General features: G+C 39.1%; 1 protein-coding gene across 4 annotated transcripts in view; it reads left to right on the top strand.

The window, feature by feature from the left end:
* The window catches only part of Cfap20dc (CFAP20 domain containing), a 224199-nt gene that overhangs the window by 79268 nt on the left and 126527 nt on the right, over positions 1–18404 (top strand). For all 4 annotated transcript variants that reach the window (XM_050161182.1, XM_050161183.1, XM_050161181.1 and 1 more), the window contains one exon: positions 5552–5708. In XM_050161182.1, coding sequence (XP_050017139.1) covers positions 5552–5708 — 157 coding nt within the window. The remainder of the gene's footprint in view (positions 1–5551; positions 5709–18404) is intronic.

Genomic DNA, 18404 nt, shown 5'->3' with positions numbered 1-18404 from the left:
ATACAAAACAAAATTCAAACTATCTTTTTGCATATAATATAATCCTATTTGTAAGAAACCCTAAGGAGTCCACCAGAAAACTTAAAACTCATAAACACATTCAGCAAAGTAACAGAATATAAAATAGACATACAAATACCATTAGTTTCCTGTATACTAAACATAACAAGAAACAAATCAAGAAAAGAGTCCTATTCACAATCATTTTTTAAACATACCTAGAAGTCAGGGTACATTGCTCACTGGTCGAGTTCACAGTCTGCCATAAGCCTAGAAGTTTTTTTCTATAAGCTTAGCAGGATGAAACTCCCTTCTTCTCCAGCATGGCTTCCTGCTCTCGACCTGCCCTTTTCTGGAGAATGTCCCTGGGCCAGAAGAACTGACCTTATCCAAAAGCTGTCTCTAACCAGAAATCTGTCTCTAAAACCAGATGCCTGATTTATCTGTAGCTCAAACCCTGAGAAGGATCACTGCTAGAAGACTGTCTTGTTGCACATACTGGAGACTTTTGATAGGAGCACGCCTCTTAATGCAAATTAGGTGATGCCCCTGCCACTGTCCCCAGCCTTTAGAGTCCCCTTTCTTCCTGGAATGAAGTGGAGTTGTAATATTTAACCATCTCCCCAGAGAGCTGTCTCCTATAGCTCGCAAACTGTGGCATCCTGCTCACTCGTTCCATCCCCCCTAATGGAACAAACAGCACCTGGAAATAAACCTCACCTAGGAAGTGAAAGCTTCCTCTACAATGAAAATTCTAAACCACTGAAGAAATCAAAGAAGATGCTAGAATATGGAAAAACCTCCCATTATTCTGGATCAACTGAATTAATACAGTGAAAATGTTGTAGCACTAAAGGCAGTGCTACTCCTTGTCTATTCCAATGATATCATCACATAAAATAAAACTCATAAGAATCACATGGAAGCAAAAAAGTTTCAGGATATCCAAAGCAAGCCTGAGAAAGAAAAGCAATGCTGGCCATGTTACAATGCCCGACATCAGGTCACACTTCAGAGCCATAGTAACAAAAGCAGCATGGAATCAGGGGACAAATTAAACCCTCTAAGCTACAGACATCTGATTTTCAAGAGAAATGTGAAAAACATGCATCGGAGAATAGTGGTTTCTTTAACAAATGGTGGCCAAAAAAAATCTACATGTAAAAGAGTAAAACTAGGCCTATATTGCTCATTCTCTATAAAAATTGGTTCAGAATGCATCAAAGAACTTAATGTAAGACTGCAATCCATGAACCTTGCTATAGGAAGATACTTCAATACATAGGCATGAGCATGGACTTTCTGAAAAGAACCCAGGGAGCCAAGGTCATAAAGACTGGCAGGTGGGCTTGGGTGAAATTAAAAGGATCTGCAGCGCAGGTGAAATATTTGTATGGGAAGTCCACAGAGTAGAAGAAAATCTTTCCTATCATCTTGTTACCGTGTGGCTCGGCATTTGGAGGGCACCCACTGGTGTGTCTAGGTTACTAAGTCCAGGTCTAAGAGTTGTACCAGAAACACAGTGTAATTGAAATATAAAGTTTCTTAAGAGATAATAAACCAGGTGGTGGTGGTGCACGCCTTTAATCCCAGCATGCAGAAGGCAGAGACTGGTGAATCTCTGTGAGTTCAAGGCCAGCCTGGTCTACAGTAAGAGTTCCACGGTAGCCAGGACTGTTACACAGAGAAATCCTCTCTCAAAACAAGAAATGAAGGAAGGGATGGAGGGAGAGGGGAGGAGAGGGAGGGAAAGGGACGGACGGAGGGAAAGGGAAGGAGGGAGGGAGGGAGAGAGGGAGGAAGGAAGGAAAGAAGGAAGGAAGGAAGGAAGGAAGGAAGGAAGGAAGGAAGGAAGGAAGGAAGGAAGGAAGGAAGGAAAGTAGCAACTCTGAAGAATGGGAGTGATCCACTGAGCTAGGAAAAGACGTATCGTGACTTTAATGATCATGCACAGAGCACCCTCTTTCTCTCGTGCCTGTGTCCTGGCTCCTCCAGCTGTTTGTTCCATGTAGACTCAGTGGGAAAGGCTTTCCAGCTCTTCACTAACTGGCCCCTTTGGTTCAGTGATACTGCTGCTGCTCTCTCCAGTCCCTAGTCCCGGGCAGTCTGCCAGAGGATTAGTACCTAGAATATGTGAAGAGCGCAGGTCCTCCTCAGGCTTGCACAGCCTCCTCCCACGCCCAATGGTTAATCATGGTGACCATTACCTAGGAGATCAGTAAAGTGCAGTTAGCAGCATCTATTTGAGAGTGTTTCCATACATTATTCGATCTTGGGGGCTCTGGCCTCTTCAGTGGTTTCAGTGGTAGACTAAGAATTTGAATATATTATTTGGAGGTGGAGCTGTGGAATGTATGTCAGCAGGGGAGAGCCCTGGCTGAAGGAAGTGAGTCTCCCTCCGAGAGCCCTAGCCCCTTCTTGTCTCCTCTCTTCCTCCACATCGTCCTTCCCCATCCGGTTTCTGCTTTGTAACGGATCCAGCAGATATGATGCTTCTTATAATATGAACCCAGATAATTATCCTTTTTTCTCAAGTATTTGCTACAGAAAAAAAATATTACTGGCATAATATGACAATTCTAAATGTGTACACACTTAAATAAGAAAGCTTGAAAGTGCATGAAAAACTAAGAGAGCTCAATGGGGAAAGGCTCCGTTTAAAACTGTCGGGAAACGAGGAAGACTGTGCTGTGGAAGCGCTGTCAATCAGCCTGCACTGTTCGGCCTTTGACTGCAGAGTGTATCATTTTCAAGTGGACACTGAACATTCGCCGAGATGGTGAAGACGAGGGAAGCTCTTTCTGTTGCCTGTGTATTAAACCTCACATTACAAACACTTGAGGTCAGTAATTCTTCCCTGCTTCATTAAAGCATAGAAATAGAGTAATTAAAGATCAAGGAAATGTCGAAAATCATAAGGACTTTAATAATGGATGATACCTCCATGAATAATGAAAATATATTTTATAAAGATCAACTATAATTCATATAATCCACTTGTTAGTAGTAAAGTTTATCCTTTTTCTCCAAACTTCATAGCATATATCATAATATTTATATAAATATCAAGTTGTTTGTTGAAGCTTATGAAAATTATAACCTTTATAAAAATCTGTTAAACCACAATATACATGTATATATTTCTATTTTCTATAGCCAAGGTGGATTTTTGAAAGGTTTCCTCATTTTTCTCAGGATTCACCTTCTAGATGGTAGACCATTGGAATAAATATACCAATTATCAGACATTTGTTTAATTATTAAGAAATGAGAGTGTGTGTGGACATGAGTGCATTTATATCTTCATATATTTGTGTACAGACACGTTATTATTATTATTTGAAGACTTTGCAAACAAGCACAAGTCAAGGAGAGGGAATGAGGGCATCATGCCTGCCCTGGACACAGGCTGCTTTCGTGGGACTCCGTTAGAAGGAGGTGGGCTCTAATTCCCTAGCAGAGTGCAGATACGCAGGGAGAGAGGAACAGAGCCTTCAGGTGAGAACACAACCATGTTCAGCTGTGTTCTCTACATAGTAAACTTCTTATTGAAAACCAAATGTGAGTGACATCTTCAAACTTTTCCAAGAAGTAGAGGACTTAAGAGTCATTATTTTAAAAAGAGAAGATTATACAACCAGAAATTAATTCAAAATATAAAAAGGGGGAAGGTTATGGTAGAAGGGAGGGCTGTCACAAAGAACCATTTAGCTCTATTGGGTATAATATTACAGTCCTATTAATACAATCTCAGAATATGGAATGCTAGGAAAAAGAAAGTAAACAAAAGATGATAACCCAGGGAGGATGACGGTTATAGAAAGCATGATATGTAAGTGAACCAGAAGTCTCATCTGACATGGGGTCAGGGGGTGGGTTTGTTGAAATAGTAGCGGCGGGGCTGCATCCCCAGCACCCCAGCCGCCTGCTAGCTTATGCCCGAAATAACAACACACAAACTGTATTCATTTAAAGACTGCTTGTCCCATTTCTATCTAGCCTCTTCTAGGCTAATTCTCACATATTAATTTAGCCCATTTCTAATAATGTGTGTAAGCACCCCAAGGTGCGCTTACCGGGAAGATTCTAACCTATGTCCATCTTGGGTCGGAGCTTCATCGCGTGTGCCTCAGAGAGCAGAGCTATCGGGAGAGCGGAGCATGGTGTCTCTGCTCCAGAGCTGTCGAGTCTGTCTGAGGAGTCTTACCTCACTTCCTCTTCCTCCTGTTTATTGCAACCCTTGGGGAGAAAGTCAGTAAACATTGCTCATTCCAGAATGCATCAAAGAACTTAATGTAAGACTGCAATCCATGAACCTTGCTATAGGAAGATACTTCAATACATAGGCATGAGCACGGACTTTCTGAAAAGAACCCAGGGAGCCAGTGCTCTGCGTTTTCATATTATTATGTCCAGAACTTCAGAAGCATTTACCTTGTAGAGACTCTGCCACGCCTTTAAGACATGGTCTGAGAGGCTTGATGCCCTACCCAACACCCCGCCCCGAAGTCCCACAATCCAGCTGATTATCATTATCCAGCTATACCTAACCCCACTTCCTCCGTAGTGAGCTCCAGGCTATATACTCCCCAAGGGACCATAGAATTCTCATGGCCTAGGAATGTAACTTTACTGTTGAGTCACCTACAAAAATATAATCTTTTTGGTGTAATTGGTAAACCATTCCAGTCTCTATCTGACCTGCTACTGAGACATCATAGGCTCAGCTCCATATTAAGATCAGCACACTCCTAGAAAAAGCCATATTTATAAACTGTGCTTCTAAAAATAATCATTGACCCCAATATTTAATAAAGAAGTAAATGGAATTTTAATACTACTTTTGTTTTAATTTCAAAATTTTTTTCTATTTTTATTCTGCAATATTAAATATGTCTTAATTTCTCACTATTGGTTGTTTTTTTTTCTCTCCTTACTCAGTCAGACCATAGAGTTCATTTGATGAGGTACTAAGGGATCTAATTGTTTAATAGGCTGGAATTAGTACCTGCAAGAGTACTTCAAAATTGGCACATACACACACACACACACAGCATAATTAAAAATCTTTTAGAAGGATCTATTTCTGTACAATAGGTTAATTGGTTGTAAATAGATAGTACTGGGTACCATTTAACCAAGATTCTAATTTAATCCCTTCCTTTTAAAAATAAAGTAGCTAATTGTAATCAAATTAATCCCCTTGAAAAAAACAACGGGCTCCTTGTCTCTGATGTTCAAGCATTAAGTGTCATAAAGCACCTGCCTTTAACTTCACACTAGCATGGTACCCACAGACAAAAGATCTACTTTCCAGAGCAGCTCTGGTGTCTCATGATAGGGACATAATAGTCAGCTAACTGATGTATAGTTCAGATTATGGTGATTCATGGAGGAAAATCAAGGCCACTTTTAAGGAAACTTAAGTCAAACCGAAAGAGCACACTGGAGCCAAGTCGGAGGATTCGGATAACGGCCTTAACTCTGGCCATGAGTCTCTGCCTCTGCACCTTACAAGGTCCTAACTTGTATCTGCTTCCCTTGTTCTTAGTGGTGCAATCTGTGCATTGACTTGGTCGCATTCACCAGTGAGATATTCAAGGGAGCAGTTTTCCAGTCATTGGATGGAATTATTGTCTCTGCTAACTGTAAGCTACGGAAGATCTTCACTTTAAAATCAAAGCCTCGAGAAACTGCTGATAAAGATGGTAAGCTTTGTTTTCTAGTTTTGAGGACCCTTCTTTGAAAGAAATGTTAAGTAAGAAACTTAAATGTTAATTTAGAATGCAAATGTAAGTTATAGACATAAAAGTTTTCTGAATTGAGAACAATTTTGGTATTAACTACACTGATTTGAGTTGCCACCATCAGTATATGAGGTTCCCCTTTCCCTACACCTTGGCAGTATTTCTGAGATGAGAGAATCTTTATAGTTTTAATTTTCTTATAGCTAGGGATGTTGAACATTTTTTCACGTTTATTACCCTTTCTTACTCCCTTTGAAAACCATCTGTTTTATCAGCTTACTTAGTAATTCCGTTGTTTTGATTTGGATTAGTGGCTCTTTTGATATTATAGATACTAATTTTTGTCAAATATTGACCCATGCTATAGTTTTTGTCTTCACTCAGCTCATTGTTTGCTTTGTAGTGCAAAGGCTTTTTAATTTCATTTAATCCTAATTCTTTTTTCTTGCTATTGCTTCCTCGACTACAGGAGTCTTTTTTACGAAATCCTTGCTGATACCTGTATTTTTATGTTTTTCCAACTTTCTCCTCTAATGGCATTACATTGAAGTCTTCTATAAAATTTTGTATATAGTTTAAGGATCCATTTTCACTTTTTCTGTTTGTTTGTTTACTTTAATTTCAAGATACTTTTGTTTTTAAAACAGTTTTTTGTTTATGATAGTACTTGCCATCTGAACTGAGATTTAATTGAGAATAGAATTCTCTTTAGGTAGCTGAAAAAGTAGAGGAATTTTTTTTTTAATAGAAGCTGGTGCTATACAGTATATCAAGGATATTCAGAAAAGCAAGCTTGTAGTCTATAGCTATGAATAAGTCGAGCTTGCTCCTACCACCAGGTTGTTCTCACAGCTCTGCAGACTCCCTAAGTGACACCACAGTTCTGAACTCTAGATTCTAGGATGTATTATAGCAGCCCCCGTTTACTTTCCAGCCACCCTCCCCAGACATAGATTTCTTCTTCATGCTTCTCTCTATTGAGTAAAGCATGTTGTCGTGGCTACTGATCTGTGGAGCCCAGGTTACATGCTACTAGGGAGGCTGGTGAAAGCACAGGTCTGGTTTCTGTTTTGCAAAGCAGGATTTATTGTATGGGGGAGCCACCAAATTAAGGACATACAAATGACAGACTTCATAATGTCCTCATTCTCTTCTAACTCTGCATGAGTTTCATGGTGTGATTTGACAGCAATGGTAATTTCCTATTGGATGCGTTAGAAATGGAAAGAAAGCTGCTCTTCCTCACACTGTTTGTCTAAAAACTAGAATAAGTGCATTATTCTTAATTTGATTACTATATTCTATAGATTACTCAGCTGTCTAGTGATTACATATGAAAACACAGTCTTGTTACAATGGTTATAAACACCCCAAAATATTGAAAGAATACTAATGCTTTCCTTTTATTTTCACCTGGAGTAATTTTATTAAAAATCAGTTCTTCTAGAAGCTAGAAGCAGAACTGCACAGAGATGTCAAAGGTGGATTTTTAGAGCTTTGTCTGTGACTTTATGCCTGTGTTCCCCTGGATATGGGTCATTCACACTGTGCCTGTTTGATAATAAAACATAGTAATGCATGCTGAAAGTTTCCCAGAGATCACAAGTCGATGAGTGCATTTTTTCGTAGTATCTATCACTTACAGGCTACAGTTGAAGATGCTGCAAAAAGCAAAACCTTCTAATAAAATGCTACAATGTGTAGAGAAAATTATATGTTCTCTGTATCAGATCATAGTAAATTAATCATAGCCTAATAAACATAAATGCAAAGAAAAAGTGAATAGAGCATAGCAAGTGAAATACATGTTTTAGTCTCTGATCCCTCTTTAAGCTCCCATCAAAATTATGATCCAGAAATGTTTTAAAGGGTATAAAGTCACAAGGATGCAGTGTGGGAGGAGAAAAGAACAACAGACCAAAGGTGCCTCTACATTTTTAAGCTAAAGGTGTGTCTTCAGAGAACAAATAAAGCTGAAGTCTTTGAGCCCACCCAGAACTTGGCCTGAAACTTGAGGGGAGTTTGTGCTTTCGTGGCTGTCATAGGATAAAGGAACAACTAAAGACAGAGAATGGTGACAGGGGTTCAGGAGGCTTTCAGTGTGTTCCTTCTCTGCCCACATAGAACCACATGGCAGATGTGTTCTCTGAAGAAACTGAGCCAGATAACTTTTGAATTCAGCTGCATTAGGCACATGACACTAACAGGAAGAAGGAATTACTTATGGCTAGGGATGTTTACCTCAGTTAATAAAAGATGCATCTATAAAAGAGTAATTTGTTCTTACCTCACTTCAATAATTTTATTGAAGCATAGGCATTATATTGTCAACTTTTTGTACGCATATAGAAAGCATGTCCAGTCCTAAATATATCCTTTGTATAGTTACAGCAATGAGGACGTATTACTGTGTTTCTGTAATCAAGAAATTTGAGCATTCCAATCAAAAATTTGAGCATTAAAAATATCCTGGAAATGCTACTGTCCTCACATGATTGTGGCTGTCTCCCTCCTTGATTTGTCAGATTAATTATGCCTGTTTGTGAACTCAATAAAGCTGGGATCACACGGTGCCTGTACTTGTGTTGTTTGTGAATCTCTCTGTGTCAAGGCTACTAATCACTACTGTATCCTGTGACATTCACAGAATAACACTTGATCGTTGTTAGGCTGCTATGACTAATACTGCTGGAAGCAGTCTCCTTTGGAGCTCGTAGATGGGGCTGTTTTTCCTTAGCATTTGCCTGGAGCTGAGTGACTACACACTTTTTATTCTTGAGTTATGTGTATTGATTTTAGAATTTCATTTGATTTTTTTATAGCTTCCATGATTCTGAAAGAATTTTTCATCTTGTTATCAAAGCTGTCCGTTACATTAATCAAAACTGTTTTTAAATTCATGTCTCATATTTCCAATATCTAAATCCATTGGTGGGTTTATTAAATTAAATTTTGAGTATACAGATATAATGTATTTATTGTGGAATTTTTGTACCTGGATATGGTTGTGCTCTCTCCTTACACATGCCACACTCAGCCTTTCTCACCCACATGTCTGCCTCACCTTTACCAGTCCTCTTAGGCCATCAGATAGCCCCCCTTCAGCTTTGAGACCACATATATTCCGTTTCTCTCCCCTCCCATTTAAAATCGCTTTCTCCTTTGTCATGGACCCTTTGTAGTTTCCTTTCCACTCTCTCCCTTTCTCTTCTCTGTGTTCTCTCTGTCTCTCTGTCTCTGTTTCTCTCTCTCTCTCACATACACACACACACACACACACACACTTGAATTTAATGAGTTCACATATGACAGAAAACAAGCAGCATTTGTAATTCTGGGTCTGGCTTATTTTATTTATAACATAATGTCTTCCAATTCCACTTATATTTCTATAAGTGTCATGTTTTAACGTTACCATTATAGTTGATTAAAATTCTGTTTCATGAATATACTATACATTCTTTATCTATTCACCTGTCTATGGACTTCTAGGTTGGTTCTGTTCCATAGCTATTGTGAGAAGTGCAGAAAAATAAACATAGACATACAAGTATCTCTGTGACATGTTGAATTCAGGTGCTTTGGATAAATATCTGGGAGTGGTATAGCTGGGTGGCAGGGCACTTCTAATATTAATGTTTTGAGAAACTGCTGCATTTACTTCAATATTGACCGCACCATTTTTAGAATCATGTTTACATTTTGACTTTTTGCCTGCATATGTGAATATGCACCATGTGCATGTCTAGTACCCCTTAAGGCCACAATGAATCCCTTGGGACTGGAGTTAGGGTAGCTTTTAACTGTCTTGTTGATTCTTGAAATTGAACCCAGGACCTCTGCAAGAACAACAAATACTCTTTTTAATTAATTAAATTTTTCCCATCCTGGTCACATTTTCTCCTTGTTCCTCTCCTACCAGCTCTCCTAACTGTCCCCCACCCCCCCCCACACCCATCCATTCCTCCTCCTTAGTCTTCAGAAAAGGATAGGCCTCCCATGGTTATCAACCAGCCATGGCATATCAAGCTGCAGTGAGACTAGGCACCATCTCTCTTATTAAGGCTGGACAAGGCAATCCAGTACAAGGGAAGAGACCCACAAGCAGGCAACAGAAAGCAGGCAACAGAGTCAGAGACATCCCGTGGTCCCTCTCTTAGGAGCCCTACAAGAAAGCCAAGCTACACATCTGTAATATATGTGCAGAAGGCCTAGGTCGGTCCCATTTAGGCTCCCTGGCTGTCAGTTCAGTCTCTGTGAGCCCCTATGAGTCCAAGTTAGTTGATTTGTTTTCTTGTGGTGTCCTTGGTCCCTCTAACTCCCATACCCCTTCCTCCCCCTCTTCCACAAGATTCCCCAAGGTCTGCCTAATGTTTGGCTGTGGGTTTCTTCATCTGTTACCATCAGTTTCTGGTAATAACTTCTGTCATTAGAAGTCTCTCTAATGACAATTGGGCTATGCAACGATCTATGAGTATAGCAGAAATCATTAGGAATTGCTTCATTGACTTTTTTGCCAGCCATGTTTGGTCGTATCTTAGGTCTCAGCTTCTGAGTTCTGACTCTCCAAGCAGTGTCAGGAGTGTGCTCCCTCTCATGGGTATGGGTCTCAAGTTGGATCCATTGGGTGGCCACTCCCATAATTTCTGCACCACTTTCACCTCAGAATATCTTGTAGGCAGGGCAAATTTTAGGTCCCAGTCCCTCCACTGGAAGTCTTGCTGGTTACAGGAGATGTCTGGTTTATGCTCTGTATCTCCCATTGCTCGAAATCTTAGTAGGGGTCACCGTCATAGGTGCCTGGGAGTTTCCATTGCACTAGGTTTTTAGCTTGTCTCAGAGATGCTCTTGATTTCAGTTGTCTTTCCCAGCACTCTCCCTGCATGCTCCCCCTACCTGATCCTCCTGTTCCCATGCTCACTATCCATCTATACCCCTCCCCTCATCCACCTGTGATATCTATTTCCCCTTGATGTATATACTTCAAGATTCATGTATACATGAGATTCATGTGTTCCCCTAGAGCCTGCCTTGTTATTTAGCTTCTTTGAGTATATGGATTGTAGCATGATTCTTATTTATTTCATAGCTGATATCCACCTGTAAGTGGGTACATACCCATGTTTGTCTTTCTGGGGTTGTGGGCACCTGCTTGGTCTCTGGGATTCCTAGTATGAAGTGGCCTCCAGTGTAGCACATTTCCTGCCAAGGTAGTGTGCTGGGATCAAGAGTCCAGAGGAGGGGCTGCTTTTGCGGGGATGTTGGGCTGGCTTTAAGGGGTGTTAGCAGGAGGTGCTCAGTGTCTTACCTTGGATTCCTGTATCTGCCAAAGTTATGGGCCAGAGTATAGAGCCCAGGGGAAGGGGTGCAGTCTGGAGTTGTTGGGTAAGGTCTAAGGAATGTTAGTAGGAGGTGAGCGATGTCTAGAATCCCTAGGAGCACCCTGGCCTTCAGGAAGGCAGCTGAAGTTGTGGGCTGGGATATAGAGCTCAAGGAAGGGTATGCTGTTGGGGGTTGGCTGCACCAGTTTGCATTCCTATCATTTGAGTATCATCAAAGTTCCTCTTTCTCTACATCCTCGCCAGCATTTGTAGTCATTTGTATTCTTTGTGTCATTCATAGTGGAATGTGATGGAATCTCAGTGTAGTTTTAATATGTATTTCTCTGATGACTTAGGTGCAGAAGTTGTGTTGTCAATGTAACCCTGGGTCTAGGAATACCACAATAAATTGTTCTTTGTATTCTGAACCATTGTGACATTTTATATTGTCTGCCTCTGCTTCAGAGAGAAGCTCCTTTGATGAAGAGTGACAGCTACCCTTATCTGTGGGTATAAGGATGAGTATTTAGAATGGAGCTAGGAATTAGGCAAATTTAGAAAAGTGTTAGCTGGAAGTTCTCCTTTAAGATCCATGAGCCCACTAGCCTCAATAGTTGGGTAAGTTTCTATTATCGGACACAATTGCTCTCCTGTTGAGTGGCCTTTAAGGACAATTAGACCTCTGTTGGTTGCTACCAAAATGTTAGGGTCACTACTGCACCTTTAGAAATATCATGTCATGCTGCTCCTTGTTGTGGTTCATGAGCATCACTGGCAGGTAGGACTATCAGTTGATTCCATCCCTTGGTGGTATAGTACTATCAAATCTAGTCCTCAGAAAGGAAACGTCATGTCCTGTCCTCTGGGTGTTGTGTCTAAAGTGTATGGTGTCTTCAGCAATAAGACTTACAATTACCCTCTGAGAGCCTACCATGAACAATGGCCATAGCCTATATTATTTTGGGAGTCTCTTGAACAAACCTGACCAACAACTTGAAATGGGGTTTTTCATGACTAGCACTGGGGTTTTTGTTAGATAGTGTATGACTCTTGGGTATCACATTTTCAGTCCAAGTGATAAACACACACACACACACACACACACACACACATACACACACACACACACACTTATATGCATGCTTACACTTATATGTATTATACGTAATTTTAGGTAAATAAAAATAGTATGATTCTTTGTCTTTGTCAGCACCCCCCTCATTATTGACTTCCCTCTCCTTTCCCCAGATAACTTCCCATTTTCCTTCATGTCATTCTGCCATACTATTCCCATCTTTAGTGCTCCCCTCATAATACCTTTTGACTTTAAGATTTCTGTGGTTATTCTGGGGTATACACTCATATATTAAGATTTAGAGCTTGAAAGAGAACATGCAGCTTTTGTCTTTCTGGATCTGAGTCACCTCGATACAATCTTTTTAGTTCCATCAATTTACCTGCAAATTTCATGGCTTTCACTTTCATTACAGCTGCACAGTATTCCATAGTGTGTATGTACCACATTTTCATTATTCATTCATCAGCTGAAGGCTTTTTAGTTCATTTTCTTTTCTAGCTATAGTGAATAAAATGGCTATGAGCATGGCTGAGCAAGTATCTAGGAAGTAGGATGACAACTCTTTTGGCATATGCCAACAAGTGGTATAGCTGGTTCATATGGTAGATTTATTATTAACTGTCTAAGAATTATCCAGACTGATTTCTTATACGAACAGAAGTTTCACAAAAATTGAAGTAAAAATGGCTAGGAATATCTAAAACACACACACACAAACACTCATCCATTATCTTTAGCAATTAGGGAAATTTAAATCAAAACTGTTGGTAGATGTTTCTTTTCTGCCAGCAGCTTCTAAATAAAACACTGGGGCTAATATTAATTACAAATACTCAGCCAATAGCTCAGGCTTGTTACTAACTAATTCTTACATTTATGTTAACCCATATTTCTTAGCTATGCTTTAGCGCATGACTTGGTACCTTTTGTCAGTACGTCTTGCCATCTTGCTTCTCTTTGTACCTTGCCCTTCTTCCTTCCAGCATTCTTGGTTTGGTTATACTTCCTGCCTGGCTACTGGCTAGTCGGTTCTTTATTAACCAATGAGAGTAATATATATTCGCAGTGTACAGGATTATTCTACAAGATTTTCCCATTTTTGTCTAATTAAAAAGGAAGGTTTTAACCTTAACATAGTAAAACTATATGTAACAAAACAGTTAATAAGTAAGAATTACAGTTACAATATCCAGTTCATTTGTATTTGGCAAATTTAGAGAAAATACTGTACTATTTATCTTATTTTCATGGCTCTAAAATTTTATACTTAATTTACCTTTTATAATAACTAAGGAAAACTCTAATTATGACTATCTAGTCTTCAACTCCATCAAAGTCCCCCGAAGGGTAAAATGTTACCTAATGACAGAGATATCTTGCTGCCTGGACAATCACCCTAGGATCTTCTGAAATGTTGGTGCATCCAACTTTGACCTTCAGTATATCTGACAGATATTTTGAAAAACAAGGAATTTTTAAGGACTGTTGTACCTTGTCTTGGCAAAGTTTGCCACTCACTTTCTTTTATGTCCTGCTTATTCAGTTTGGACAGCATACTTTCAACAGTTGAGGCAGTGGCAGTTTCTTTGCCCAGATGGCTGATTTTTGCAATTTAAAAAAAGCAAATTTACATGGAGTTTCTTTGATTCCCATTATCTTTTTTAAAGGAGATTGATGCTACCAGGCATATGTGTCTTTCTGTCAAGAAAAACTTTTTGTTTACAATAGAAATGCCATATTCCATAGGTCTTTGAATATTCTATAGGTGTCTGAAGACCATCTACTATCTAAATATATCTGTTTATAACCTTGAAAACATACCTAACATGACTATAAGTCTATTATAAATGACTATTAATCTGTATTTCTTAATTATTCATTACATTTTTAAATGAACTGTATAAAGACAATATTTTAAACAAGAGTAGAAATACACATACAGCATAACGAAGTTAACCTTAAATTTGTATCAAAAAACCAAAAGTTATATCAGTGAAAAGTATTTTGGAATTAATGGTATTTTTTGGATTAAAGTAGATTCAATAATCTACCCTTTTATCTCATTTGATAAAATATATATGATATATATATATACCTTATATATGATAATTTCTATATCATATTCCTATTTTCCTTTAGAAAGATATATTTGAATTTAACACTTTTATTTAGCTTCTTTTTTACTCTGACCAATAACAACTTGTAACCAGTCCCTTAAATGATCTATAACACCCTATAACTCATTTTTTGAGAATATTGGTGTCATTCTATAGACTACTTCCTATTGTTTGGAGGCACTGGTATCTTTGGGAGAATCTGGAGAAAATCAGGATAATTGTTAAGTCTTGGTTGGAGTAGTCTGTGAGGCTGAATCGCTCATCCAGCAGCCTTGAAGCTGTTCTGGATGCAGAATTCTGAGGAAATTGCAACAGAGGTACTCTTAATTGCTGGACCATCTGGGCCATTCATTTTATTGGTGTTTGTCTCCTTGTTCTGAAAATATGTAATCTTTTAAAGAATACATCACAAGTATGGAATATGTGGTGTGCACAAGTCAGTTAAGGATGATTTTTCGTTTTGTTTGAACAGATAAAATATACATTACATGTCTTATAGTTCTTTTAAGGCTTTTTTTTATGTCTGTAGACAAGATTTCAGGGGGACTTCCTCAATAAAACCTGATTTTCTTTAACCTGGAATAAATCCACAGCTTCTCATTTCCTGTGGAAATAAAAGCATAACCTCTCCCACAATGCAACATACCTTTTCACTTAAATTCTGAAGTCAAGATATTTTTAAAATATAGAGATTGGTTTAATTTAGCAGCTTATTCCAGTATCTCTTAGCAGCCAAAAATTTAAAGACAACACAATAACATACACGATGCAGACTCTGTATATTTCCCGACGAGACATGACCCTTTTTCTTATTACTTTGCCTCCCTTCTTAAGGACGTCATTATTTTAAAAGTATATATTTCTTTTTATGATTGTCTTTACCTTCTCTTTTCTCTTCCAAGCCTGTGTATATTTTTAAACATACTGTAACCTGTTTAGAGGGCTTTTTTTTCCCTGAATCTCTCTTGATTGCATATCTGTAATCTTTTTCTGGCCACATGAGCCTTTAAACTGCTAAGCGGAGGTGGTTAGGACCAGAGCCTCTGCTTTGGCAGCTGGCTTCTGTAGATGTTAACTCGATTCGTGAAATGACCAGACTAGCTTAAAGATAAACAATTATCTTTTTACTTATTATAAGGGGAAACTCACGCCACAAGAATGTAAAGTCCAAGTTCTGCTGTATTCTGCAGGAATCACCCAGAGAGAGCGAGCACCTGGTCCATCCCAGTTTTTCTTCCTGGGCTCCAGGTAGCCACACGTTAACTAGGTTCCACTTCTTAAAGATGATTGACTAACAAAGCTTCCCCCATCAGGCTCCACCTTGTTTGGTTCCCTGTGAGCCTAGTTTCATGGTGGAGGTACTGGCACAAGAGCCACATTTACTGAACCAATTCTGGGGAGTTTTGGGATCCATGTTACCACCAAATAGTGTGCCACCTGCTGCTCATAAACCCCATTAAAGTATTTGGTAGCAGGCCCTCTTAAAAGGCTACGTGGTCTTAAAAAGCCATGTATTTGCTTTCTACTAGCAAACAGAGCCCACCCAAGGAAAAGCAGTTACCAAAAAGCCAAGTTTGCCTCCCTTTTGTGTGTTTAGAGCCTTTCTTTAAACTTTGTCAGGTCTGGAAATTCCGGCCCCATATTAGAACGCCATTTGTTGGTGGATGTTTCTTTCCTGCCAGCAGCTCCAAAATAAATACACTGAGGCTTATATTAATTACAGATGCTCAGCCAATAGCTCAGACTTGTTACTAGCTAACTCTTACAATTGTGTTAATACATTTTTCTTAGCTATGCTTTGCCACATGTCTTAGTACCTTTCCTCAGTACGGCATGTCCATCTTGCTTCTCTGCACTTCATCTGCTCATGACTCCCTGACTCTGCCCTTCTTCCTCCCAACATTCGCTGGTTGGCTTCCTGCATGACTACCAGCCAGTCAGTTCTTTATTAACCAGTGAGAGAAATATGTATTCATGGTGTACATAAGGGTTATTCCACAGCACAAAAGAACTCTTGAGATTTTATCCTACCCCAGTAAGAATAGCTTAGAACAAAACAATTGTCAGCGAATGCTGGAGAAGATATTGGGAGAAGTGTGAGCTCACACCACGAATGATGTTACCCATCCCCTCACTCCACCGCCCTTTCCCTCCAAATGGCCCTTTTCTGCTTTACTGCCATGAGTATTATCTTCTTCCCCTACAAGTTCCTTCCCTTAAGATCTCTTCTCCTCCTTGTGTGGCCCCTTTTATAATTCTGCCCCACAAACAAACCATATAATACAAGTTTAAATCTAGCATCTTCATGAGAAAAGCATAGCATTTGTCTTTCTTTACAATTAACAGTTCTGTTTTCTCCTGAAAATGTCATGAATTCAGTTTTCTTTACATTGAATACAATTCCTTTGTGTATAATGTGCCACCTTGCTTGGTTCACTCAGCTGTTGCTGCTCATCTGATCTCTTCAGTCCTTAGCTGTGATGAACAGTACGTCACCAGAGATAACTGGGCAAGCATATCTGTGGTACAAGTTAGGGTCTTTGAGTGTGTGACCCGAGAGTTGTGGAACATCAGCAGAAATTGAGTGTTTTTCTTCACCACAGCCGTGCCAGCATTGGTTATGCTTTAATTTCATATTCACGGTGGCTAAGAATGCTGAACATTTTCAAATATTTATTGGCCATTGCATTTATCCTTTTGAGGACTGTTTGTTCAGTTTTCTAGCTCATTTATTAATTAGAAGATTTTTTTTTCTGGCACTGATTTTCTCCACATTGGGAAAGTGTTCCTCTTGAACAACCTTCACTGCATCCCAGTCCTCACACACACTGTGCCATGATTTCTATATGGGTGTATGGACTTTTTTAATTTTGTCCCTGGTTTTTTGGTGACCACATATTTGTGTAGTTTCTCTGGTTTCTAAAGCTATTACTTTATTTTTTATCTGTTGTGATAAGATATGAGGAGTCATTTATCTATGTGTGTATGTATGTGTGCGTGTGTGTGTTTGATAAGGCTTGCTTTATTACCTATAATGTGAATAATTTTAGAAATATTACCAGAGCTGCTGAGAAGAATGTACATTTGGTATCTGTTGGATAAGATATTTATTAAATCTGGTGAGCTGAAATTTCTATGTTGATGACGTATCTAAAGACAGAAATGGGTTAATGAAGTCACCTAGTCACATAATTACTAAGTCAGGACCTTGGTGACCTTATCTGCCCATCAGTATTTCATTTTCAAAATTAGAAGCCCGAAAATTCAGTCCATGTATATTTATAACCTTCATTAATTTTAATGACCTCCCTTATCTCTTCTTACTATTGGTCTGAAGTCTGCTCTAGCATAGCAGATGCTATGAATGCTACAATAGCTAACATCTTATTGGCTTGTATTCATTTGTTTGACAACCTAACTTCCATGCTTTGACTCTTTCGTACTGGCTAGTTATATGTCAACATGACGCGAGCTAGAGTCATCAGAGAGGAAGGGGGCTCAATTGAGAAAATCCTCCTAAAATCTAGCTGCAGGCAAGTTTGAAGGGCATTTTCTTAATTAGTGATTTATGGGGGAAGGACCAGCCCACTATGGGTGATTTCACCTATAGGCTGTTGGTCCTGGGTTCTATAAGAAAGCCAACTGAGCTAACTGTGAGGAACAAGCTGTGATACACAACACCTCCCCCACAACATAGCCTCTGTATCAGCTTCTGCCTCCAGGTTCCTGCCGTGTTTGAGTTCCTGTTTTGACTTCCTTTAGTGAGAACAGCTATATAAAGGTGTAAGCCAAATAAACCATTTCATCCCCACTTGTTTTGGTCATGTTGTTTCATCACAGCAATCATAACCATAAGTCAGTCATTTTGCCAGTGGTATATGACACTTGGAGACAATAAATGGTAAGATCTTATTTTTGGTCAGTTATCTCATCTGCAACTTCTAAATGCTGAATAGGGCCTCTTTGTGCCCAAGGGTTCTCTGGGGAGGAGTTTGCAAATCCTTGCAGTTTCCTTGTTTGCTTTTCTGGTTGATTGGATTATTGTATCTTCTTTACTTTCTTCCTTCTTGTTATTATGAAACTACTATGTTGAACATCTTAGATCCTTCTTTTTTTTTTTTTTTTTTTATTGTTTTTATTT

Source organism: Alexandromys fortis, unplaced genomic scaffold (genome assembly GCF_014885135.2).
Source record: "Alexandromys fortis isolate MF-2015 unplaced genomic scaffold, M_Fortis_MF-2015_v1.1 scaffold_123, whole genome shotgun sequence".
In the NCBI taxonomy this organism is placed as follows: domain Eukaryota; kingdom Metazoa; phylum Chordata; class Mammalia; order Rodentia; family Cricetidae; genus Alexandromys; species Alexandromys fortis.
This window is presented reverse-complemented; position numbering and strand designations above follow the sequence as displayed.